General features: G+C 42.4%; 1 protein-coding gene across 2 annotated transcripts in view; it reads right to left on the bottom strand.

Moving 5' to 3' along the window:
- LOC309642141 ((E2-independent) E3 ubiquitin-conjugating enzyme FATS) overlaps positions 1-17,515 on the bottom strand; it is a 383,737-nt gene that overhangs the window by 3,675 nt on the left and 362,547 nt on the right. For both annotated transcript variants that reach the window (XM_082423193.1, XM_082423191.1), the window contains 2 exons: positions 4,175-4,238; positions 65-164 (listed from right to left, as the gene is read on the bottom strand). In XM_082423193.1, coding sequence (XP_082279319.1) covers positions 65-164; positions 4,175-4,238 — 164 coding nt within the window. The remainder of the gene's footprint in view (positions 1-64; positions 165-4,174; positions 4,239-17,515) is intronic.

Here is a 17,515-nt window from a genome sequence, read left to right as displayed (position 1 = left end):
CAAGTTCAGAGTCAGCATCTGGGCACCACACACACGTGACACCTGCTGGCGGCCGGGCCGTTACCTTTTTGAAGACTTCGGCCCGGAGTCTGTTACTCTGTAAGAGCATCCTTTTCTCTTTCTCTTCTTTTTTCTTTCTAACTTCCGGCAAGTTAGTATAGATTCTGAAACAGATTCAGAAAACACTCTGAGTGGTAGCGAGACAGCGTGTGTCTGCTGTGGATCTGTTTCCTCCCTTGTCAGCAGGCTCTTCCATTTCAAAGGGACGATCAGCTGCATATGGGCCGCCTCGCATCTGTGAGACCCCAAGACCCGGGGCTCCCCTGACCATCTCCAGATGGGGCTGCCCAGGCAGGGGCCACGCAGCAGATGGAGCCCCACCCAGGGCAAAGCTGGAGAGGCCGGTTGTTTAATCAGAAGTCACTTTTCTTGTCCCTCCATCTTCTACGATAATTAACCACTTGCTTGTAAAATGAGAGATTCTAGACCTACCGCTTTGCCACTCTGAGTGTAAACTTACCTTTTACCAAATACCTTTTTGCCACTCAATTTTTGTCTCCCTATGACTTAGAAAAGGAGCAGCGAATCAATGGAAGTAGCAGGAATTGTACTGGAATGACACACACATAAAATATGCCTCTACCTACTGCATTCCTAGTTAAGCTGTTTCCAAATACCTCTCAGGCATATGTATTGATATTATGTTCTTGTCCTGGTGTAAAATTAGGAGCTTCCAAGATACAAGCAGGGCCTGAGGGACCCTTCTTCTGGGCCCTTTTTTCTTACTTCCCTACAGAAATTGTTTATGTACTGATGCCAAACAAGATTTCTGCTGGAATCCACAGACACAGAGGAGATACTGTAGCCTGAGCTTTTGGGGTGCTGTACACATAGCACTTGGCTTAACATCTCGTTTTATTTTGTCTCATGTTTGAAAGCCAGACAAAATTTGTTTAACATGTTGCCCTCTTAAAATAATAATTACAAACTATACAAGTATTGATGATGACAATATTAGCAGGTGACATTGTCTTGGTTATAGGGCACTAGGCTAATAATCTTTTTATGAATTTACCTTTTTAAAATTTTTATCTATTTATTTTGTATTGAAATATAGCTGATTTACAATGTTATGTTAGTTTCAGGTATACAGCAGTGATTCAGTTATACATATACATATATATTATTTTTTAGATTCTTTTCCTTTATAGGTTATTACAAAGTATTGATTCTAGTTCCCTGTGCTATACAGTAGGTCCTTGTTGGTTATCTATTTTATATATAGTAGTGTGCATGTGTTAATCCCAAACTCCTAATTTACCCTTCCCGCCTTTCCCCTTTGGTAAGCATAAGTTTGTTTTCTATGTCTGTGGGTCTATTTCTGTTTTGCAAATAAGTTCATTTCTATCATTATATTTTTAGATTCCACATATAATTGATATCATATGATATCTCTCTTTCTCTGTCTGACCTCCTTCACTTAGTATGATCATCTCTAGGTCCATCCATGTTGCTACAAATGGCATTATTTCATTCTTTTTTATGGCCGAGTAATATTCCATTGTATATATATACCACATCTTCTTTATCCATTCATCTGTTGATGGACACTGAGGTTGCTTCCATGTCCTGGCTATTGTGAATAGTGCTGCAGTGAACATTGGGGTGCATGTGTCTTTTCGAATTATGCTTTTCCCTCAATATATGCTCAGAAGTGGGATTGTTGGATCATATGGTAGTTCTATTTTTAGTTTTTAAAGGAACCTCCATACTGTTCTCCATCGCGGCTGTGCCAATATACATTCCCACCAACAGTGCAAGAGAGCTCCTTACTAGGCTAATCATCCGACACGAATTTTCCCGGGTAGCCCTCACGGCAGTTGGAAGAGACACCGTCCAGTGTCCTGCTGTTATGGGCGTGAGGAACCCAGCCCCAGTGAGGTCAGCAGGCCAGTGACGTCTCTCGGCTGGTGCATGAGGGGCTGGGAGCCCGGCCTCGGTCTGTCTGACTTCATGCAACGCTGTTCCCCAATCATGTAGTGTAGAGTGACCCGGGAATTGCTTGCACATAGCACAGTGCCTGGCACACGGAGGGCATCGACATGATCTAAATGAATAAATGAACACACGATTGCCCAATCCAAGAGCAATTCTAGAGGGGACCAGGAGAAGACCGTCAGGATGAGTAGGAAATCTGACATGTCCCAGAGCCCCACAGTGGAAATCCTTCTGGATCCATAGAGACGCATCTTCCTGATCCTGACCCTCTGATCTTGTGGGGAGTTTAGGATAAAGATTCCTAGGCCTCCGCCCTGGAGCTTCTGCTGCAGTATTTTCCTAACAGAGCATCCTCAGTAAATTACGGCACATCTGTACAATGGACCGCTCTGCATCAGTGAGGAAAACCACCCATGTCTTCTGACATAGAAGGAGCCTCACGGACACACAGTAAAAGAAGCACGCTACAGAAAGACAATACTGTATATAGCATGATCCCGTTTATGGTTAAGAATTAGATAACTAATAATAGTTACCTAATTAGATACTAAATGGTTATCTAATTTGTATGTCTAAATGGATGTACAAATAAACGTCTATTTTCAGGCAGAGAGAAAGGCCTGGAATGATATATAGGCTGCTGACAACTGTGGTGTCTCTGGAGAAAGTACCAGGCTGGGAGGTGGGGCGGGAGGGGGGGACAGTCGGTCATGAGGGACTTCAGCTCTCTCTCCTCTGTTTGAAATTTTTTTAATGAAAATGTAATTTAATAATATAACTAATAACAAAGAATACAAAAGCAAAGGAAGCTCCAGTGTGATTCTGTGGGTGCGTGAGGTCTGAGACCCGGGGTCTGAGCCCACCCAGGGCGCAGCCCACAGAGCAGAGCGGAAGTCCCGTTACTGAGCGCATCTGAGGAGACCTGGCTTCCAGCCAGGGAAGCCATGATGTGGGGAACAGCCTCACTCTGCTCATTGGTCCTCTCAGAGCCTCAGTTTCCTCTTCAGTAAAATGACGTGGTGATACTCTGTCCACGAATGCTGCTTTGAGATCTACATTTTAATTTCAAGTCTCCGTAATAGCAGCTCTGGACTTAGGGACCAGGAGGGGAAGATTTGGCTGAATTTTCCACCAAATTGAAAAAGGAATACTTTTGGCGTGAGGTATACACAACTTTGCACTTCTGAAACGGCAGGTCTTGAAACCCAGTGGCCCTTAAAAAACCCCAGTTAGAAAGCTGCGCGTTGCGTCGTTAATGGGATGGTTCCCTTCCCCCTCACTTTTACTTTTTTATTTACAAAGAGGTTCCCTACAGATAATCAAAGTTGGCTAATTGTCATGGAAACAATATAATCATGGGAAAGCAGAGATTTTGTGCCTGGAGTGGGGAGAAATGTATTCTTCCTATTTTAATGGTTTCTCTAAGTTGCACTATCAATTTGGTTTAATTGTTATAGTTCCTCCCAGCGCTAGATACTTTATTATAAACTAATGACATTTTACTTGGATGAACTTGGCAAACTCTGTCAAATTATTACATTTGGGCTGGGAGGCCAGGTCTCAGAAAGAATGGCAGCCTTTGTGTGTTGGTGAGAATGAGTGGGCGTCTAGAGTAGCAACCAGCCAAGCAGGACAGGGAGAGTTTGCGGGCAGCAGGGCCGCCAAGCCCGCCGGTGATGCAGTGCCAAAAAGGCCGGCTCGTGGCCCTCTGTGGCTTTGCCGGCCCCATGCACCATCGGCCTCCAAGTCTGGATGCTTTTCTCTAGGCTCTGCCACTGTCAAGGCCCCCAGGAGACCCAGCTTCCCTCCTCCTCATAAAATTACCTGCGAAGGTACACAGTGACAAAGAGCACCTGCCCAGAGCAATGATGGGAAAGCGCAGAAGCATTCCTGTTATGAGTCTGGGGATGTCTTAGAGACCAATTACAGGACTGGTTCAGAATCCAAGACCCACCACTTTCCTAAGGTTTTTCCAAGAACGACATTAGCGTTCAGAGGCGCAATTCAACAACTTCACTTCTTTCAGCCAGCTTTTCAAATCCACGGCCAAGAAGACCTCAGAGATTAAACGTGGACCTAGAAATAGTGGCCCAGCTGGACAGTGCCTGGATCCATCAAGCCATCCCTCCTCCCTCCTCCCCCACTTTTTTTGACCTCACACAATATAACCAAGTACCTTTTAGATCGCATGTGCATCTCCTTCTCTGAAATGTACCTTTCTTTCGGTTTGAACAAGTTATCTGGAAAAAAAAAAAGTGGAAAGAGGATTAATTTCAGAAGGTACAGATGTTGCACATTTCTAGAGAAACATCATGGTGGGCTTGGTTCACTCTCTGTTATCCATCCTTAATGTAAGCCCAGCCTGTTACAAACACAGCAGGACTCAGTAGACACACACACCATGCACAGTTGTATTGAAATCAACAACTAACAGGTTGGTCTTGACAACAGTTAAATATGGGCATGAAATTCAAGGTTAACATCTAATAGACTTTATGGTCAGTGACTCCTTTGCATGCTTCATTTAGCAATAAAGAGTCATAGTTTACTGGGGTAGTGCCACTGTGGCACGAAAATGTGTTTCAGTGTCGCTGTGGGTGCAGGGCCCTGGGTGTGAGGTCATCCCATCCACAGAAAATCTCCACACTAGGTTTTTGGTGCCTCTCAGGACAAGGAAATCTCCCACTATTGCTAGAACACTTTGAGAGCAGGAGCTTTCACTCACAACTGTAGTCTCCGTCAGGGATGCTCGGCCTCTGCATCCTTTCTAGTGGAGGGATTAGCCCTTTCCGAGGTCAGAAAGTGTAATGGACAACAACATAATAGTAATGTCTGTCTGGTGTCCTTTAAGAAAGTACACCGTGGCTAAAAATGACTATGAGTCTGGAATTTTTTTTAATGAAAGTACATATTACTCATCACAAGGATATTTACAGATGGCACACTTAAAAATGGTCTGTGTTTTTTCAAAAATAGTGTATAAATTTTTGCAATAACTCTGAAATCCCCATGAGACTCTCAGCCCTATGGGTCAGCCAAGAGGCTGGCACACAAAAATGTTCCATGGGGGTGCTTGTTGCATGGGGACGCGTCTGAGCAGCCGCCACACATACTGCCTGGAACCCCTGGATGGTAACCGGAACCCCTGGATGGTAACCTGCTCCCCTGCCTCATTCAGCATAAGCAGACAGGTGACTCGGTGCCCTTCAATCACGGAGTTGCAGTGGGCTCCCCGTGACCCCCAGCCAAGACCCCACCATGTTTCTATCAGTCTCCCTGACCTGGGCCTGTCCCCCCTCTCTCAATACTCCAGTGGAGCCACCGAAGATTTCTCAGGCTTGAGAATATACAGAATTTTCCAGGAATATACAAGAAGGTGGGATAGAGGCATGGATACGAAGACATCTCTTCCCCTCTGCGGAACTATAATACAGCTACCGATTAACAATATGGAAACAACACAGTAGCTGAGCTTGCATTCTGTCTGGTTAAAAACATAAAAGAAAAAGATGGCACCATTATTCAACTTCAAAGACAAGATTCAAAGGAAAAATAGAAGAAAAGAGAAAGAAATCAGAAGAGTTTTCCCAGTGAAGGGAAAATGCCCCCAGTGTTTGGAAAGGCACTGGGCCATGTGAACCAGGAGAGTCAAGGTCGCCATGAAGACTGATCTGCAGAGACGCCGCCCAGCGCCCACCCTCTGCTCACACACCAGAAAGGGCCCGGCCAGAACCCGGGACCTCAGGAAAATCCCAGCAGCATCCCAAAGAAATGGGCTGTCACCTTAAGGCAGTCAGGGTCTCAGGCAAGCAAATATGTGTCCGCCTGAAGACTCCCACTGAGGCAGGGAGAAGGAGCCTCCTACAAAGACTTAGACTTGGGTCTGCACCAGCATTCCTCAGGAGTCACTCAGGATTAGGGAAAGGCTGATGTGAACAGATGCAGGGTACCCCAAGGGAACAGAAATGTTACAAAGTGCATTTATAACATTTCTATAATCTCAGTTCAATTGTATGTGGTCTCCCCTCAGAAGTTAGTTCTGTTTTTGTTTTGGTTCGGTTTGATTTGTTTCTTTTGAGCACCTGATACCACAATGAAGCTTTGGTCTTATTTCCAAGAGGAAACAAAAGCAAATGTGAGCTATCTGGCACCTCCACTGTTTTGTTTTCTGAACTCTTCTCCGCCCGCTGTGCCTCAGCACAAGTTGAAATTCTGGGCCCAGCAGCCCATGTTAGGTGCAAAACAAGCATGTCTGTATCCAAGAGGGCCCACCCCACACCTCTCTGGCTGCTGCTGATTTTGAGTTTTCATAACAGCACCAGGCCCATGTGATGGACAGTGGGGTTGCTTTCTGGATGGGATGGAAGAGAGGAAGAAAGCGAGGCTCTACCTCCCTAGAGGAAGCTGTTTGAAATAAATAAAGTGTGTCGCTAATGGCTCCCAACCTCACTAGAGTAGAAAGAACCCTATTTGGCACTTTGAGAGGGAAAGCGGCAGGAAGAGGGGAGGGGGCAGGGTGACACCTGCGGGTCAGCATTACTACTTATAATAAACAGCTAGTGTTTATTGGATCGCCATAGATCTTCACACCAACCCTGTGACATACTCATAATTTTTTTGTATTTTAGGGTTGGAAAATCAAAGTTCAAAGGGCCAAGGGTTTCCTGCTCAGGTTTATGCAGTGAATGAGTGAGTGGCAGAGCTGGGTTTCAGTCCAAATCAGTCCAGCCCTGTCCACACATGCCCTCAACCTCAGAACACGGCCACCAACCCCTGGTTGCAGATTCCATCTTTTGGTCGCCCTGACAAGTGTTGGTCCATTTCCCAGGAGACCAATCCAAAATCCCTTTCTCTTCTTCCTTCTTCCTGCCTCCTACATTTAATGAGCAACTACTATGCCTCCAGGGAATGCTCAGAAGAAAATAAAAATGGTAAGATCCTGGCACTATGAGACTTCATTATTGAAGAAGGCGTCAGATAATTAACAAATCAGCTACAAATTATCAGGCAAGTGCTGTGATGAAAAAGAATCATGGCCACATGGTCAAGGAGGACCGGGGTGGTCAGGAAGGCTCCTCAGGGAGGAGTTAATTAAACCATGACCCAAATGACCACAGGAGCCGGCTGTGGGGGCCAGTAGAGGGAAGGGTGAGGAAGGACCGGGGACACAGTGCATACAGTGGGAGGGAGGGGGCACGAGGGCATGAGAAGGCAGGCCAGGAGTAGAGGTGAAAGCAAAGACAGCTGTGGTTCTCCACCCAGGTTATACACTTTACCACCACCTGCAGAGTCTAACCACGATTCCCACACGTGGGCACTGGAACCTGAACCAGAATCTCCGATGACTCTAGTGGGCGCCATGTAATAGGGAAGAACGAGTCTGACTCCATATCAGCAATGTTTCTTTTACTTTAACCTTTGTATTCCACTGCTTTTGCTCTGAGTTAAGAATGTTGCCTATAGCCTGAAATAGACAGGAAAGCCCATTCTCAAGGCTCTGACCTTTAAGGGTATAATACTTTCCTGTTCATATAGAGATGAAAAGTTGCAGAACAGAGACTAACATTTGTCTTGTTGGACGTTTACAGGAACATTGTGACCTGACCTACGCGGACAGCTGCAAGAACAAAGGATTCCAACACCAGGAAATGTGCAACAACCAACCACGCCCCTCCCTCAGGTTGCCTTTAAAAAGGCTTTGCTGAAACCCTTTGGGGAGTTTGGGCTTTTGGGGGGCATGAGCCACCGTCTCCTTGCATAACCCTGCAATAAACCTTTCTCTGCACTAAATCCCTAAGTTTCGGTATTGTTTGGCCTAACTGTGGGTCAGGCACACAAACTTGCATTCCGTAACAGCTGGAGATGGGAAGCATCAGTGTTGGGTTTTGCAAGCCTATTAAGGAGATTTGCAAGTCTGTTGAGTTTTCCTCCAGCGTAAGAGATGGAGAGCCACGTGGGGTTTGTTTTTTTTTAAATTTTATTAATTTTTTATACAGCAGGTTCTTATTAGTTATCTATTTTATAAATATTAGTGTATATATGTCACTCCCAGTCTCCCAATTCATCACACCACCACCAACCCCACTGCCACTTTCGCCCCTTGGTGTCCATATGTTTGTTCTCTACATCTGTGTCTCTATTTCTGCCCTGCAAACTGGTTCATCTGTACCATTGTTCTAGGTTCCATATATATGCATTAGTATACGATATTTGTTTTTCTCTTTCTGACTTACTTCACTCTGTATGACAGTCTCTAGATCCATCCACATCTCTACAAATGACCCAATTTCGTTCCTTTTTATGGCTGAGTAATATTCCATTGTATATATGTGCCACATCTTCTTTATCCATTCGTCTGTCGATGGGCATTTAGGTTGCTTCCATGACCTGGCTATTGTAAATAGTGCTGCAATGAACATTGGGGTGCATGTGTCTTTTTGAATTATGGTTTTTTTCTGGGTATATGCCCAGTAGCAGGATTGCTGGGTCGTATGGTAGTTCTATTTTGAGTTTTTTTACAGAACCTTCATAATGTTCTCCATAGTGGCTGTATCAATTTACATTCCCACCAACAGTGCAGGAGGGTTCCCTTGTGTACACACCCTCTCCAGCATTTGGTGTTTGAAAATTTTCTGATGATGCCCATTCTAACTGGTGTGAGATGATACCTCATTGTAGTATTGATTTGCATTTCTCTAATGATTAGTGATGTGGGGCATTCTTTCATGTGTTTGTTGGCAATCTGTATATCTTCTTTGGAGAAACATCTATTTAGGTCTTCTGCCCATTTTTGGATTGGGTTGTTTGTTTTTTTGATATTGAGCTGCATGAGCTGCTTGTAAATTTTGGAGATTAATCCTTTGTCAGTTGCTTCATTTGCAAATATTTTCTCCCATCCTCAGTGTTGTCTTTTCATCTTGTTTATGGTTTCCTTTGCTGTGCAAAAGCTTTTAAGTTGCATTAGGTTTGTTTTTATTACCATTTCTCTAGGAGGTGGGTCGAAAAGGACCTTGCTGTGATTTATGTCATAGAGTGTTCTGCCTATGTTGTCCTCTAAGAGTTTTATAGTATCTGGCCTTACATTTAGGTCTTTAATCCATTTTGAGTTTATTTTTATGTATGGTGTTAGGGAGTGTTCTAATTTCATTCTTTTACATGTAGCTGTCCAGTTTTCCCAGCACCACTTATTGAAGAGGCTGTCTTCTCCATTGTATATTTTTGCCTCGTTTATCAAAAATAAGGTGACCATATGTGCGTGGGTTTATCTCTGGGCTTTCTATCCTGTTCCATTGATCTATATTTCTGTTTTTGTGCCAGTACCATACTGTATTGATTATTGTAACTTTGTAGTACAGTCTGAAGTCTGGGAGTCTGATTCCTCCAGCTCCGTTTTTCTTTCTCAAGATTGCTTTGGCTATTCGGAGTCTTTTGTGTTTCCATACAAATTGTGAAATTTTTTGTTCTAGTTCTGTGAAAAATGCCAGTGATAGTTTGATAGGGATTGCATTGAATCTGTAGATTGCTTTGGGTAGTATAGTCATTTTCACAATATTGATTCTTCCAACCCAAGAACATGGTATATCTCTCCATCTGTTGGTATCATCTTTAATTTCTTTCATCAGTGTCTTATAGTTTTCTGCATACAGGTCTTTTGTCTCCTTAGGTAGGTTTATTCCTAGGTGTTTTATTCTTTTTGTTGCAATGGTAAATGGGAATGTTTCCTTAATTTCTCTTTCAGATTTTTCATCATTTGTGTATAGGAATGCAAGAGACTTCTGTGCATTAATTTTGTATCCTGCAACTTTACCAAATTCATTGATTAGCTCTAGTAGGTTTCTGGTGGCATCTTTAGGATTCTCTATGTATAGTATCATGTCATCTGCAAACACTGACAGTTTTACTTCTTCTTTTGCAATTTGTATTCCTTTTATTTCTTTTTCTTCTCTGATTGCCATGGCTAGGACTACCAAAACTGTGTTGAATAATAGTGGCAAAAGTGGACATCCTTTTCTTGTTCCTGATCTTAGAGTAAATGCTTTCAGTTTTTCACCATTGAGAATGATTTTTGCTGTGGGTTGTCATATATGGCCTTCATTATGTTGAGGTAGGTTCCCTCTATGCCCACTTTCTGGAGAGTTTTTTATTATTAATGGGTGTGGAATTTTGTCAAAAGCTTTTTCTGTATCTATTGATATGATCTTATGGTTTTTATTCTAAAATTTGTTAATATGGTGTATCACATTGATTGATTTGCATACACTGAAGAATCCTTGCATCCTTAGGATAAATCCCACTTGATCATGGTGTATGATTCCTTTAATGTGCTGTTGGATTCTGTTTGCTAGTATTTTGTTGAGGATTTTTGCATCTATATTCATCAGTGATATTGGTCTGTAATTTTCTTTTTTTGTAGTATGTTTCTCTGGTTTTGGTATCAGGGTGATGGTGGCCTCATAGAATGAGTTTGGGAGTTTTCCTTCCTCTGCAATTTTTGAGAAGAGTTTGAGAAAGATGGGTGTTAGCTCTTCTTTAAATGTTTGATAGAATTCACCTGTGAAGCCATCTGGTCCTGGACTTTTGTTGGAAGATTTTTAATCACAGTTTCAATTTCATTACTTGTGATTGGTCTGTTCATATTTTCTATTTCTCCCTGGTTCAGTCTTGGAAGGTTATACCTTTCTAAGAATTTGTCCATTTCGTCCACGTTGTCCATTTTATTGGCATAGAGTTGCTTGTGGTAGTCTCTTAGGATGCTTTGTATTTCTGCGGTGTCTGTTGTAACTTCTCCTTTTTCATTTCTAATTTTATTGATTTGAGTCCTCTCCCTCTTTTTCTTGATGAGTCTGACTAATGGCTTATCAATTTTGTTTATCTTCTCAAAGAACCAGCTTTTAGTTTTATTGATCTTTGCTATTGTTTTCTTTGTTTCTATTTCATTTATTTCTGCTCTGATCTTTATGATTTCTTTCCTTCTACTAACTTTGGGTTTTGTTTGTTTTTCTTTCTCTAGTCCTTTAGGTGTAAGGTTAGATTGAGATTTTTCTTGTCTCTTGAGGTAGGTTTGTATTGCTATAAACTTCCCTCTTAGAACTGCTTTTGCTGCATTCCATAGGTTTTGGATCGTCGTGTTTTCATTGTCATTTGTCTCTAGGTATTTTTTGATTTCCTCTTTGATTTCTTCAGTGATCTCTTGGTTATTTAGTAACGTATTGTTTAGCCTCCATGTGTTTGTGTTTTTTGTTTTTTTCCTTGTAATTGATTTCTAATCTCATAGCGTTGTGGTCAGAAAAGATGCTTGATATGATTTTAATTTTCTTAAATTTACTGAGGCTTGATTTGTGACCCAAGATGTGATCTATCCTGGAGAATGTTCTGTGTGCACTTGAGAAGAAAGTGTAATCTGGTGTTTTTGGATGGAATGTCCTATAATTATCAATAAAATCTATCTGGTCTATTGTGTCAATTAAAGCTTGTGTTTCCTTATTAATTTTCTGTTTGGATGATCTGTCCATTGGTGAAAGTGAGGTATTAAAGTCCCCCACTATTATCGTGTTACTTTCGATTTCCTCTTTTAGAGCTGTTAGCAGTTGCCTTATGTATTGAGGTGCTCCTATGTTGGGTGCATATATATTTATAATTGTTATATCTTCTTCTTGGATTGATCCCTTGATTATTATGTAGTGTCCTTCCTTGTCTCTTGTAACATTCTTTATTTTAAAGTGTACTTTATCTGATATGAGTATTGCTACTCCAGCTTTCTTTTGATTTCCGTTTGCATGGAATATCTTTTTTCATCCCCTCACTTTCAGTCTGTATGTGTCCCTAGGTTTGAGGTGGGTCTCTTGTAGACAGCATGTATGTGGGTCTTGTTTTTGTATCCATTCAGCAAACCTGTGTCTTGTGGTTGGAGCATTTAATCCATTCACGTTTAAGGTAATTATCGATATGTATGTTCCTATTACCATTTTCTTAATTGTTTTGGGTTTGTTTCTGTAGGTCCTTTTCTTCTCTTGTGTTTCCCACTTAGAGAAGTTCCTTTAGCATTTGTTGTAGAGCTGGTTTGGTGGTGCTGAATTCTCTTAGCTTTCGCTTGTCTGTAAAGCTTTTGATTTCTCCATCGAATCTGAATGAGATCCTTGTTGGGTAGAGTAATTTGGTTGTAGGTTCTTCCCTTTCATCACTTTAAGTATATCATGCCACTCCCTTCTGGCTTGTAGAGTTTCTGCTGAGAAATCAGCCGTTACCCTTATGGGAGTTCCCTTGTATGTTATTTGTCGTTTTTCCCTTGCTGCTTTCAATAATTTTTCTTTGTCTTTAATTTTTGCCAATTTGATTACTATGTGTCTCGGTGTGTTTCTCCTTGGGTTTATCCTGTATGGGACTCTCTGCATTTCCTGGACTTGGGTGGCTATTTCCTTTCCCATATTAGGGAAGTTTTCAACTATAATCTCTTCAAATATTTTCTCGGGTCCTTTCTCTCTCTCTTCTCCTTCTGGGACCCCTATAATGTGAATGTTGTTGCATTTAATATTGTCCCAGAGGTCTCTTAGGCTGTCTTCATTTCTTTTCATTCTTTTTTCTTTATTCTGTTCTGTGGCAGTGAATTCCACCATTTTGTCTTCCAGGTCACTTATCTGTTCTTCTGCCTCAGTTATTCTGCTATTGGTTCCTTCTAGTGTAGTTTTCATTTCAGTTATTGTATTGTTCATCTCTGTTTGTTTGTTTTTTAATTCTTCTAGGTCTTTGTTAATCATTTCTTGCATCTTCTCGATCTTTGCCTCCATTCTTTTTCCGAGGTCCTGGATCATCTTCACTATCATTATTCTGAATTCTTTTTCTGGAAGGTTTCCTATCTCCACTTCATTTAGTTGTTTTTCTGGGGTTTAACTTGTTCCTTCATCTGCTACATAGCCCTCTGCCTTTTCATTTTGCCTATGTTTCTGTGAATGTGGTTTACCTTCCACAGGCTGCAGAATTGTAGTTCTTCTTGCTTCTGCTGTCTGCCCTCTGGTGGATAAGGCTATCTAAGAGGCTTGTGCAAGTTTCCTGATGGGAGGGACTGGTGGTGGGCAGAGCTCAGTAAAACTTTAATCCACTTGTCTGCTCATGGGAGGGGCTGGGTTCCCTCCCTGTTGGTTGTTTGGCCTGAGGTGACCCAACACTTGAGCCTACCCGGCTCTTTGGTGGGGCTAATGGCGGACTCTGGGAGGGCTCATGCCAAGGAGTACGTCCCAGAACTTCTGCTGCCAGTGTCCTTGTACTCACGGTGAGTCAGAGCCACCCCCCACCTCTGCAAGAAACCCTCCGACACTAGCAGGTAGGTCTGGTTCAGTCTCCTGTGGGGTCACTGCTCCTTCTCCTGGGTCCTGATGTGCACACTACTTTGTGTGTGCCCTCCAAGAGTGGAGTCTCTGTTTCCCCCAGTCCTGTCAAATTCCTGCAATCAAATCCCGGTAGCCTTCAAAGTCTGATTCTCTAGGAATTCCTCCTCCTGTTGACAGACTCCCAGGTTGGGAAGCCTGACGTGGGGCTCAGAACCTTCACTCCAGTGGGTGGACTTCTGTGGTGTAAGTGTTCTCCAGTTTGTGAGTCACCCACCCAGGGGTTATGGGATTTGATTTTATTGTGATTGCGCCCCTCCTACCATCTCACTGTGGCTTCCCCTTTGTCTCTGGATGTGGGGTACCTTTTTTGGTGAATTCCAGTGTCTTCCTGTTGATGACTGTTCCGCAGTTTGTTGTGATTCCGGTGCTCTCACAAGAGGGAGTCACCACGTGGGGTTTTAAGCAGGGGATCTGATTTGAATTCTTAAAGGACGACTCCAGCAGCTGTTCAGAACATGCACCAACTGGGTGGAGGAAATTCAAACGTGGCAGCAGGGAGATAGGTCAGACCATTGCAGCCAGGTAAGGGAAAGATGACAGCAGTGCTCAGCATAGCTGGGAAGTGGGAGGACTCAGGACTCACCTACACTCACCGAACATGAGCCAAGAGAGTTATGACGTGGAAGAGAAAACTAGGCGTTATGGGGGAGGGATGGATTGGGAGTTTGGGGTTAGCAGACGCAGACTATTATATATAGAATCAGTAAACAACAAGGTCCTACTGTAGAGCACAGGGAACTATATTCAATACCCTATGATAATCCTTAATAGAAAAGAATATGATAAAGAACGTGTATGTATGTGTGTGTGTGTGTGTGTGTATATATATATACACACATATATATATACACATATATATATCTCACTTTGCTGTACAGCAGAAATTAAGGCAACATTGTAAATTAACTATACTTGAATAAAATAAATTTAAGAAAGAGAAAGAGAGAGACAGAGAGAAAGAGAGAAAGGAAGGGAGGGAGGGAGGGAGGGAGGAAGAAAGAAAACCAGGCTTTGTGTTGGAGCAACCCTTCATTTGACTATTAAGTTTTCACCTCTTTGGGGCTCGGCAGACTCAAAGATCAATAAGACAATTCGGGGTCTTTTGTGTTTCCATAAAAATTGTGAAATTTTTTGTTCTAGTTCTGTGAAAAATGCCAGTGGTAGTTTGATAGGGATTGCATTGAATCTGTAGATTGCTTTGGGTAGTAAGAGTCATTTTCACAATGTTGATTTTTCCAATCCAAGAACATCGTATATCTCTCCATCTATTTGTATCTTCTTGAGAATGACAAATGGAGCTGGAGGAATCAGGCTCCCTGACTTCAGACTATACTACAAAGCTACAGTAATCAAGACAGTATGGTACTGGCACAAAAACAGAAATATAGATCAATGGAACAGGATAGAAAGCCTAGAGATAAACCCACGCACATATGGTCACCTTATCTTTGATAAAGGAGGCAAGCATATACAGTGGAGAAAAGACAGCCTCTTCAATAAGTGGTGCTGGGAAAACTGGACAGGTACATGTAAAAGTATGAAATTAGAACACTCCCTAACACCATACACAAAAATAAACTCAAAATGGATTAAAGACCTAAATGTAAGGCCAGACACTATAAAACTCTTAGAGGAAAACATAGGCAGAACACTCTATGACATAAATCACAGCAAGATCCTTTTTGACTCACCTCCTAGAGAAATGGAAATAAAAACACAAATAAACAAATGGGACCTAATGAGACTTAAAAGCTTTTGCACAGCAAAGGAAACCATAAACAAGACCAAAAGACAACCCTCAGAATGGGAGAAAATATTTGCAAATGAAGCAACTGACAAAGGATTAACCTCCAAGATTTACAAGCAGCTCATGCAGTTCAATAACAAAAAAACAAACAACTGAATCCAAAAATGGGCAGAAGACCTAAATAGACATTTCTCCAAAGAAGATATACAGATTGCCAACAAACACATGAAAGAATGCTCAACATCATTAATCATTAGAGAAATGCAAATCAAAACTACTATGAGATATCATCTCACACCGGTCAGAATGGCCATCATCAAAAAATCTAGAAACGATAAATGCTGGAGAGGGTGTGGACAAAAGGGAACACTCTTGCACTGTTGGTGGGAATGTAAATTGATACAGCCACTATGGAGAACAGTATGGAGGCTCCTTAAAAAACTAAAAATATAACTACCATACGACCCAGCAATCCCACTACTGGACATATACCCTGAGAAAACCATAATTCAAAAAGAGTCATGTACCAAAATGTTCACTGCAGCTCTATTTACAATAGCCAGGACATGGAAGCAACCTAAATGTCCATCATCGGATAAAGAAGATGTGACACATATATACAATGGAATATTACTCAGCCATAAAAAGTAACGAAATGGAGTTATTTGTAGTGAGGTGGATGGAGTTAGAGTCTGTCATACAGAGTGAAGTAAGTCAGAAAGAGAAAAACAAATACAGTATGCTAACACATATATATGGAATCTAAGGGGAAAAAAAAGAAAGGTCATGAAGAGCCTAGTAGCAAGACGGGAATAAACACACAGACCTACTAGAGAATGGACTTGAGGATATGGGGAGGGGGAAGGGTAAGATGTGACAAAGTGAGAGAGTGGCAGGGACATATATACACTACCAAACGTAAAATAGATAGCTAGTGGGAAGCAACCGCATAGCACAGGGAGATCAGCTCTGTGCTTTGTGACCACATAGAGGGGTGAGATAGGGAGGGTGGGAGGGAGGGAGATTCAAGAGGGAAGAGACATGGGAACATATGTATATGTATAACTGATTCACTTTGTTATAAAGCAGAAACTAACACACCATTGTAAAGCAATTATACTCCAATAAAGATGTTAAAAAAAAAAAAAAAAAGATCTATAAGACAAGGGCTCACAGCCCAGGGTGAGAGCCAGATACACAAGGCCTTCATGTGCCAGGACTGATGTCTACACAGGGAGAGGGCTCATGGCGGGTGCACAGTCCACCAAGGAAGGGGTGGGACTGGGGAGACTTCACAGCAGGAGACAGCTGGGCTGAATCTTGAAAAAGAAAGAGGTGTCCCAACAGTATGAGGAGGGCTGGGAGGAGGGTGGCCCAGGTGGAAACACAGCAGGACCATGGGGACCAGCCTGCAGCAAGAGACAGTTCTTCAAGGAATCATACAGCAAACCTCGTTTCATGAGATGGAAACCATCCTGCACGCACTTTGCTCAAAAATACAGTGAAAGCCCATCTATCAACTCCCTTTTAATGGAAATTCTACCTTTACAAAATTAAAGTGACTGGTGAGAACAATTTTCAGCTAGCTTATGGGTCTTTTCTGGATTTTCCTTGAAGCTGCACGTGTTCTAATTCACTAATACAGAGGAAAGAAAGGCGGTTGTATTTACCTCCTGTTTTATCATTCAAACACAGCAGGGGTTTTCCCCACCCCCGAAGAAAATTACTAAGGTAAATTGCCTATTCTCGTCTTCCTGGAGAACTCTTCTTTTTTTTTTTTTTTAAACCTGAATCTCTTGTGTCTAGCTTATCATTGTATCCAAACTACTGGCCTGTTGCTAATTTCGTGTGGCAAGGCCAGACACACTGAGCCTGATTCAGGTTAGCAAACAACGAGCTACCGAGATTTTGGTGCTTCTGAGGCTGTTCTTGGGGAGCAGCTGAGTAAAAGCCAAGTCCTGACATCCCATCAACCTCTATAAACACACGCGGGTGTTTATTACAACCCTCACCTCACACATGTGCAAACACGCATGCACATATGGGGACAGGTGGCCTCAACATCCAGACAGCTAGCTAGCTAGCTGTCTGACAGTGTCAGCAGGAGGCAGCAAGGATCCCCCGGACACCAGCATGATTGGTTGTTTATGAGGCCAGAGCTCATTTTCCTCCACACAGAGTCCTTATCGACAGCTCTGATTGCAAAGCTTCATTTTTCCTATGGAACAAGTAATCTAAATGATAATCAAGTTCACACTGGATTTATTAGTGCAGCGCCCTCGCAGAAGCTGATTTTCTGCAGTCACCCTGAGCACTTTGAAGAGTCTTTTAGAATTTGCTTCCCCTAGCTTAAAAACACAAAACCCAAGAGATGCCTGTGGGAGAG

This window comes from Balaenoptera physalus (genome assembly GCF_965194825.1).
Source record: "Balaenoptera physalus genome assembly, chromosome: 14".
Classification (NCBI taxonomy): domain Eukaryota; kingdom Metazoa; phylum Chordata; class Mammalia; order Artiodactyla; family Balaenopteridae; genus Balaenoptera; species Balaenoptera physalus.
This window is presented reverse-complemented; position numbering and strand designations above follow the sequence as displayed.